The 9,665-nt window shown below is 42.1% G+C and overlaps 1 protein-coding gene across 1 annotated transcript; it reads right to left on the reverse strand.

Annotated features, from left to right (window-relative positions):
- Positions 1 to 6,673: 6,673 nt before the first annotated feature.
- Positions 6,674 to 9,202, reverse strand: LOC142475174 (uncharacterized). Its single transcript, XM_075581148.1, has one exon. It carries the CDS (start codon positions 9,015 to 9,017, stop codon positions 7,719 to 7,721), a length of 1,299 nt encoding a protein of 432 aa, XP_075437263.1. The 5' UTR covers positions 9,018 to 9,202; the 3' UTR covers positions 6,674 to 7,718.
- Between the last annotated feature and the right edge of the window lie 463 nt (positions 9,203 to 9,665).

Below are 9,665 nucleotides of genomic sequence, written 5' to 3' on the forward strand. Positions count from 1 at the left end.
TAAATAAAATAAATAAATACAGTTATACTTACCACAACAGCAGGTAAGTCCTCCGTCCTCCGTTGCCAGAAAGCTTATATAGAAAAAAAATACATTCTAATGGCCCCTAACACCTTAATCACCTTAGCGGTTCCTAACCGCTATAGTCATTAAGGGGTTAACCCACCCTGACCCGGGAGGCCTAAGCACCCACCCCAGACTGACTATACCCACCCTATACCCATTGAGTAGTATAGTGGTACATCATACCCATATAATAATAATATGGGCATGATAAGCCTCTATAGCACTCAATGGGCACCCTAATAAAAAGACAGTAATACATATGACACACAATAAGAAAAGCCAACTACGTAAACTACCAAAAAAGCACACTTCCCTAAATACAAACAGTAGCCAGCTAATCCAATCAATATAATCATTAGCAAAATCAACATTGAATTAATTAAACCATTATCCAATCAAAACAATTAATTTGGAAAATAACTCAAAATGAATAGTAACACTAAGCAATGTAAACAATGAATTACTCCAACATTAATTCATGTAACCATGAAAAGACAAATAAATAAATTAAAACTATCTCCAAAGTATCCATAAAACACATTAGCTAACATAATATAACAGTAAGTACAAGCGAACACCAATCGCAAACCTTTTCATACATTAACCATAAACAAACAATCACATCCACATCAATAACAAGCGAGAAATGCCCCCCAAATATTGGCATAATAATGTATTAATCTGTACCCTAAATAGGTACAAATGCCTATTTGCATGCGTGTATGTCTCATTGGAACCTTGTTGAAACGCATATGCGTGTCATCACATTTAGGCGCATGCGTGTATTACTTCTCATTCAATGTGAGTCTGAAAAAACAAAGAAACAAAACAAAAAAAGTTTTTTTTTGTTTGTTTTTCGACGTGGGCTTGCATAACAATTTTTGCTATTCTTAGAATCAATCACTAGCTTTTTCATTCTACACTAGTCATGTACACTATACTGTACTTTATGAGGTGGGTGGCATACTGCGATTTTTATTTGGGGGTGTGGGGTTCAAAACATTATGATGATCTGTTGAAAATATTTCTTTGAACTAATAATCCAGCATACAACCCTCTCCCCCCACACACACACAAGGCTACAGTATTTCTACTTCTTATCAACACCTCCCCCAAAACCATTCATTTGTAGTTGGAGGCTTTGTGGCTTAGTGTAATCTTCCCGAGCCCTGGTTCAAACGAGCATGTGTACATGTGAAAAGCCTTTCTACTTCTTATCGACACCTCCCCCCGAAAGCCATTCATTAAAAGCTTTGTTTACAGTTATCCACACCTCCCCCAAAGCAATTCATTTGTTACACACACAAAGTTTAAATGATTCTCATGAATTTAAAGAAGGAACAATTTTATTTGTGCAGGATATTCATGGAAAAATTAATTAAAAAAGACAGTGTCGCCTCTTCTTGACTTTCTCTTCTTCGTAATGGCTGTAGTTCTTTTGTCATTGAGAGAGGGGGGGTTGTGTAAATTACTGACAGTTGCTACACTATACACACAGTACAATACTTTTAAACATGCCCCCCCCCACCTGGTTTGCAGCAGCTCTGAAAAGAAAAAATGAGTGCAGTAAAGTGCATTTAAGGCATTGCGTACAGTAATCACTACTGTATATTGGACAAACTAGAGATAAAAAAACGAACAATGTTCTATGAATCGTTGCTACCAATATATAATGAAAAGTTCCAATATGTATACGTAGAAACAATATGGATCTTGCTTGAAGAAAGGATACTCATAATAGCAAAAATGTCTGGTTCATGTTAGCAAAACAAACTATATACAGTATAACTGTAAAACTACTGTAGGCCAAACTACGGTACTGTAAGTCACATATACAGTATACCGTACTGTAACAACTGTATATACTGTACAACTATACTGCTGTAGGTTAGTGTCATGAGAGGAGGTGGCTGGCCCGGTAATAAAGGGGTTACACCCCAGCTGGCCAACCCTATCCTCATGTGGGAGGCGAGGGGTTAACCATAATAATGGTCAAAGTGTGTTTTTATGCCCCTGTCTCAATACCAAAATGTATTCCCCTGGTTTGTCATGTTTCCACATTTAAAGTGTTACACCACGCAGGTTACACTAGGATCAGGTCAGGAGGGAAAGGGTTAAAGCTGCAGTTCAGTCTTTTTTTTTTATTATTTATTTTTTTACTTCAATAGTTTTATGTGTGCAATCTCTAATTACCTAAAGAACTGTATAGCTGCCAGTCAATTCGTTCTCCATGTATTGATCGGCGAAATTTGGTGACATAATTAGTGAAGGGATCTGTTAATATTATGCTTGTCTGTCAGTGGAAGCTCATGAATATTCATGAGCACTCCTGCACTGACATATGCTAGAGGGAGGGCAGGGCTGACAAAGGGGTGTGCCAGGGCTTGTGACAGGACATGAAGGGGCAGTGCCTTAGCAAATGCTTGTTAAAATAGAATACAAGAAAATTGGTCTTTCAAAGTTGTTTTTTTAAAAACAGAAAATGCTAAAAGTATTTTTTCTTACTACAGAACTGATTTATTAAAAAAAAAACACACATGCAGGATATTGACTGAACTGCAGCTTTAATGGTGTTTGTAAGTTTATGGCCCTTTGTTCCCCTTCCCGACTTTTCAGTCTCCATTTGCAGCCTATCTCTAAGGTCGCCATTGGAACTCCATACACCCCTATGGAGATTTCAGAGGTTTTGGCCCGATATCAGAGAAGACCTGCAGGTGGCACTCGAGAGGAAGAGCGGAGCTTCTCCATTGAAATGAATGGAGTAATAGATTTCAATGGGGATCCATCGACTCCGCTCTCCAAGGATGAGTTGGCTGCCGGCCAAACCGCAAACCTCGAAAGCGGATACAATGTCTATGAAAGAGCCTTTGATCACTCAAGTGCTGTGGGAACTTGGTCACGGCCAAGTTCAAACTCATTAAAATTGTAGCTCCGGTTCTAGGGCAGGTAGCGGGCTAATTCTTTTTGCCCCTAGCTTAAGGAAAACCCCTCACTCGACCCCAACCGGGTTTGACAGTCAATGGCGGAGAGAAAAGGTCGCGCCCACCACGAGGGTCCTGCCATTGACCACAACGGCAGAGGAAAAAAGCCGCTAGGTTAAAACGGCTAAGTATAAAACTTTGTAAAGTGAAAACTACTGTGAAGCGCTATGTACATTAATGGCGCTATATAAATAAAGACATACAATACAAAACCCATATCTCTGGTTCTGTAGGGACTAGAGGGCTGGGATTTTGCCATGTAGGCACTGCTCCGGCATGATTGCATGGCAATTTCCAGCCCCCAACTGAACGGAGTAGGGTTAACCGTGAAAAATGTGGTTTGCCCATTGACTTCAATAGTAGTGGAGGTTCCATTAAATCCTATGGCGGCGCCGGCCCTATTGATTCCAATGGAGGTGTGGGCCACTGAGATTTCTCATAGCCTTTAGCAGAGAATCCTGCATTAAAGTTAATAGGTTTTAACTTGTTTTTATTATCTCCGGTTCTGGGGGTCGTGGAAGGCTGAAATTTGGCCACTATGGCGAGCGGCATGAGGACCTAGCAAACTTCAGCCCACTCCGACCCACAGAATGGATTATTTTAATATATGTATAATATTAAAATGCTACACTGTATCCCTGATATCCCAAAGCCCGCGAAAGCCACTGGCCCAGAAGGAATATTAATGGCCCCAGGGCATCAGGATGTCTGAGCGAAACTCATGAATGAAAGGCTCCCCCACCCTGATTAAGTATTCTAGGGCGGAGAAGAGCAGGACATGGGTACTTGAGTGAGGTGCTACAAGTCACGCTAAAAGTCAGAATTTCCCTGTCCAAATCCCCATATGGCAGACTCACGTAGAGGCTCCAGCTTTTTAGAAGTGGGGCTAAGGAAATGGATCGCTGACCAGAGAAATACAAACCCCCTGTGGGCAGGTACTAGCTTGCTTCCCACGTGAGTTGGCACAAAGTAATTGGACCCAGGTAATTGTTCTCCAATACCTGAGCCCCAATGGTAGGGAATAGGAGCAGAACTCCATAAAAGAGAGTGTCAGCTCTATTTCAAGTTGTTGTTGTTGGTTGTGGTTGTTCCTGTTGTATCCTGAACTGTATCCTGATAGATGAATTGCCAGTCTGCGGATTGCTTCATCTTGGCCCCTTCTCATGTAAGTGATTAATATCTTTTCTGTTATTTGTATATATTGTGGGTCCACCATCTTGTGGGAATTAAATGTCTTTATTATACCGCACGTCTTATTTGATTCAACCCAGAGATGAGAGGTTATTATTGTAACCTGGTGCGTATTATTATAACCCTGTAAGCTACCGTGACAGACATCCTGTACTGGATTTAATACTGTATACTGTACAGTACAAAGTGGAAAGGGCTGATATAAAATGGTTATTTTGAGTGCCATACTTACCTGTATCATACTTACCTGAACTTACCATACTACAGTACAGTACCTTACTATTTTCCTGTGGCCTGCCCATTATGCTTTAAAAGAATAGGCAATACGATCGCAAGATGATAGATATATTTATTGCATCTTTGTACGGGGAGTATGTTGTTCCAGAAACTCATTCCTTCAGTTACTGTAATTCATCCTTTTTGGACGGTTTCACCACTTTTCTGATCTAATCCTTCAACTGATGCCATATCAATTTGATGGGATTCAAGTCTGGAGATCTTGAATTGGAGGGGGAAAAAAAGGTGGATTAAAACAATGAGAAACGGTTACCGAACTTACTCCTGTGGCATCTTAACCCAGTTGATACCGCTGGTAAGAATATGGGCAGGAGATGCGGTGTGTTTTGGATCATTGTCCTGGAAGAAACGGTGATCCCGTCGGCTGAAAAATCCAACTCGTCAGCACGCCTGCGGACGCTCGCGTGAGCCCCATCTCAAGGCATCCTCATTGAGGATGGAGTGGCTCAGCGCGGAGCGTCCGCACTGCTCAGCATGGCTTCCACTGCTATGGACGCAGCCTAAGATGGCGGTGCCCTGCAAAGGTAGCCATCAGCGACATGATCGCCATCGCAACCTGCTCCGTGCCTCAGTTCCCACCCACAGCCCTCCCCATTCTCTGTTGTCGGTCACAGCCGAAGCGGCAGGTAGGAGAATGAAGGCAAACCCGGCAGGAACCAACAGGGTCAAGGGGAGCCCAGAGGGAGACCCATGCTATGTACCTCTGCACACATCTCTTACACAAAGATACGCCCTTTCCTCTGTTGCTCGACTGCTAAAACTCTGACACAGACACTCATTCTCTCCCGTCTCAATTACTATAACTTCCTGCCTCTCACCTGTCTCCCCTATAATGTATCTTAAATGCTGCTGCCAGATTCACACTACTCATTCCTAAATCGGTCTCAGCGTCTCCCCTGCTGAAATCCCTCTCCTAGCTTCATATCAAATCCCTTATCACACACAATTCTCCTCCTTACTGTTAAAACTTTACACTCTTCTGCTTCTCCATACATCTCAGCCCTAATTTCTTGCTATACACCATCCCAACTCTTGCATTCTGGGCAAGGATGTCTTCTCTCTACCCCTTTCGTATCTAAAGTCCTATCCTGCCTTAAACCTTTCTCACGGACTGCCCCACACCTCTGGAGGCCCTTCCCCGCAGTATCTGACTAGCACCATCTCTATCCACCTTTAAGACCCACCTGCTTAAGGAAGCATATGAGTAGCTCCATGGCTGATAATTTACAACTCATACATAAACCATGGCCCCCTGCAGACACACTTACCAGAACGTCCTCCTACTGTCTCTGTACGTTCTTCCTACCAACCAATTAGATTGTAAGCCCTTTGGAGCATGAACTCCTTCCTAAATGGTACGTTTATGTCTGAAGCACTTCTTCCCATTATGTTTTATTTGTTATTTATATGATTGTCACGTGTATTAGTGCTGTGAAGTCTATGTACATTAATGGCACTATGTAAATAAACACATAGATACTTACCCTGTGTAAGCACTTGGGTGACAAGGTTTTCTTACTGAGAAACATTTTATACACTCTGCACATGGGAAAGGTTTCTCCCCTGTGTAAATGCTCTGGTGCCTGAGGAGTGTCCTCCTATTACAGAACTGATTATGATGTAATCCCCTTTTATGAATTGTTTGGTGTGTGTTGAGGTGCCTCTCAGTGCTGAAATGTTTCCCAAATTCTGTACAATTAAAAAGTTGCTCCCTTGTGCAAATCTCCTGGTGTAACAAGAGGTCCCACTTTGTATAAAATGGTTTACCACACTTTGAACAAGCAAATTATTTCCCCTGTGGGAATCATGTGGTGTGTGAGGTCATTCATCTAAGAAACGTTTTTCCTATACTCTGTCCATGTGAGAGGCCTCTCCCTGCATGCATTTGTTGGTATCTGAAGAGATGACCCGTAACACTGAATTGTTTCCCACACTGAACAAGCAAATGGTTTCTCCCATGTAAATACTTGGGTGTGACAGGAGGTCACACTTTGTAATGAATTGTTTCCAACACCCTGAACTAGGGTTAGACAAAAAACAAAAAACTTCCCACCATAAGAGTATTAAGTAATTTGTCGTGATAACAAAATTCAGCAAAATATTAACACCCAAAAGAAAACAAAAAAGAAAAAGTCATGTAAATGTTCAAAGTCATTTATTGTGAAACATGTTTCATACAAATCCATTTCATTTTTAATAAAATGTAAAAAGCAAATACATTTTAGTATATTTTAATTTTAAGAATAAAAAAGGTTTCAATGAAAATTTGACACTAACTACACCCACACTAAAGCCCCTTTCTTCAGCATTTTATTCTTATTTATTTATAAAATGTTTTACCAGGAAGTAATACATTGAGAGTTACCTCTCGTTTTCATGTATGTCCTGGGCATAGAGTTAATATGACAAATAATACATGGTTACAAATACAGTTACATAAGTGGACAGGGTATATATTATATACAAGACATTGCATGCACAGTTAAAGATAATATATATTATAGGCATATGTAACAGTTTCAAACCAGATTAAAATGTGAGACAGCCACAGTTATGAAAGAATTTAAACTGGTGGTGGATGCGAGAGTCTCCGGAAGGTTGTTCCAGTTTTGGGGTGCACGGTAAGAAAATGTACAATTACCCCCTCGACCCCCCGTCTCCTGTACACATTAATAGTGTATGGGGAGGAGTGGGTTAATGGGCATGGGGAAGGAGGGGTTCAAGAGGCACGGGTGAGAGCCGAGAGAAATATGGGGGAGAGAAAGGGGTTGAGTCATGGTGGAAGGGAAGGGGTATGAGGCATGGCAGAGGGGAAGTGGTTAATATGGAGGGTTGAGATTACCAGCAGGAGGATTCCTTATAGCTGCAGCATGTGAAAGTCAAGGAGCTCCCAGACTCGCTCCCACTCCACTGTCTCTACCAGACCCACACTCAGTCCTCTCTCTGACACAGTCCCCACCACCACGCCTCTCTGCCAGACCCACCCCCACTCTGCAGCTGCTGATAGGAATGCCATGGTAAGAAGTAATGGCAAGTATTGCGTTACCGTCCATTTTTATTACTGCAGTATTACTATGCTACTGGTATATTGCCCAACCCTACTTTGAACAATCACATTTTATCTCATGTATGAATCCTCATGTGTGTAAGGAGGCTGATCCTCTGTGAAAAGCTTTCCCCACACTATGTGCATGGAAATAGTTTCTCCCGTGTATGAATCCTGTGGTGGGTGAGGAGGTGGCTCTTTCTCCTAAATTGTTTCCCACACACTGTACATGTGAATTGTTTCTCCCCTGTATGAATCCGCTCATGGATGAGGAGCTCTGCCTTTGTAGAAAAGCTTCTACTGCACTCTGCACATGTGAATGGTTTTTCTCCTGTATGAGTCATCTGGTGTCTGAGGTGGCTGTTCTTCATACTAAATTTTTTCCCACACTCTGAACATGTGAATGGTTTTTCTCCTGTATGAATCCGCTCATGGTTGCGGAGATCTGTCTTGTGAGAAAAGCTTTTACTACACTCTGTACATGTGAATGGTTTCTCTCCTGTATGAGTCATCTGGTGTCTGAGGAGGTAGCGTTTAATACTAAATTTTTTCCCACACTCTGTACATGTGAATAGTTTCTCCCCTGTATGAATCCGCTCATGGTTGCGGAGATCTGTCTTGTGAGAAAAGCTTTTACTACACTCTGTACATGTGAATGGTTTCTCTCCTGTATGAGTCATCTGGTGACTGAGGAGGTGGCTCTTAGTACTGAATTGTTTCCCACACTCTGTACAAGTAAATGGTTTCTCCCCTGTATGAATCATCTGGTGTCCGAGGAGGGTGCTCTTGGTACTTAACCGTTTCCCACACACAGTACAAGTGAATTGTTTCTCACCAGTATGAATCCGCTCATGGGCGCGGAGATCTGTCTTCTGAGAAAAGCTTTTACTACAATCTGCACATGTGAATGGTTTCTCTCCTGTATGAACACGCTGGTGAATGAGGAGGGACTTCTTAATACTGAATTGTTTCCCACACTCTGTACATGTGAATGATTTCCCCCCTGTATGAACATGCTGGTGAATGAGGAGGGACCTCTTAATACTGAATTGTTTCCCACACTCTGTACATGTGAATGGTTTCTCACCTGTATGAATCCGCTCATGGTCGAGAAGCTGCCCCTTCTGAGAAAAGCTTTTACTACACTCTGTACATGTGAATGGTTTCTCTCCTGTATGAACACGCTGGTGAATGAGGAGGGGCCCCTTAGTACTGAATTGTTTCCCACACTCTGTACATGTGAATGGTTTCTCCCCTGTATGAATACGCTGGTGAATGAGGAGGCTACTCTTTTTACTGAATTGTTTCCCACAGTCTGTACATGTGAATGGTTTCTCCCCTGTATGAGTCATCTGGTGTATGCGAAGGTTGCTCTTGGTACTTAACTGTTTCCCACACACTGTACAAGTAAAAGGAGTCACTGCTATCTGAATCATCTGGTGTGAAAGAAGTTTCCCCTTCAGTGAGAAACTGCTCCCACCATCTGTACATGTAAAGGTTTGCTCTCTATCAGGGACACAAAGGTGTGTGAGCAGGTCCCTGTCCAGTGAGAAGCTTTTGCCACACTGACAACAGAGAAAAGGCTGAACACCACGGCTTCTTCTTAAATCTCTCGCATACCTTTTGCTGGACCCATATTTAGAGTCCGTCTGTGCTGTGTGCTGTACAAGGTCTGAAAAGTCACCATCATGTGGCACAGGTTCCTTGCACGTGTCTAAAATGTGGCAGGAATCATTGTTTTTTGGCACTTCTGGGCTGCGAGGAGTCAGACAGCTTCTGGATGTATCAGAGCTCAAGTTCTGTTCCTCATTCAGGCCGATCTCTAACAGAAGTAAACAAAAAAGACAGAACAAATGTTTTCAATCTGTAAATCAAATTACTGAACGCAAATTACAAATCCAAAACACTGAAGAATCTATTTCCCCAATACTTAATTAACAAAATATTCTCTTCACCCAGGGTTTTAAAATTGTGGCACATGGACATCCAGTGGCCCCCAATGACTTTGGTGGTGGTTCCCGAAGGCATGAAATGTATTTCTAGCAGCTCTCAGTGAAATCATTGATACATATATAACTTGTATT

This window comes from Ascaphus truei, unplaced genomic scaffold (assembly GCF_040206685.1).
Source record: "Ascaphus truei isolate aAscTru1 unplaced genomic scaffold, aAscTru1.hap1 HAP1_SCAFFOLD_1081, whole genome shotgun sequence".
In the NCBI taxonomy this organism is placed as follows: domain Eukaryota; kingdom Metazoa; phylum Chordata; class Amphibia; order Anura; family Ascaphidae; genus Ascaphus; species Ascaphus truei.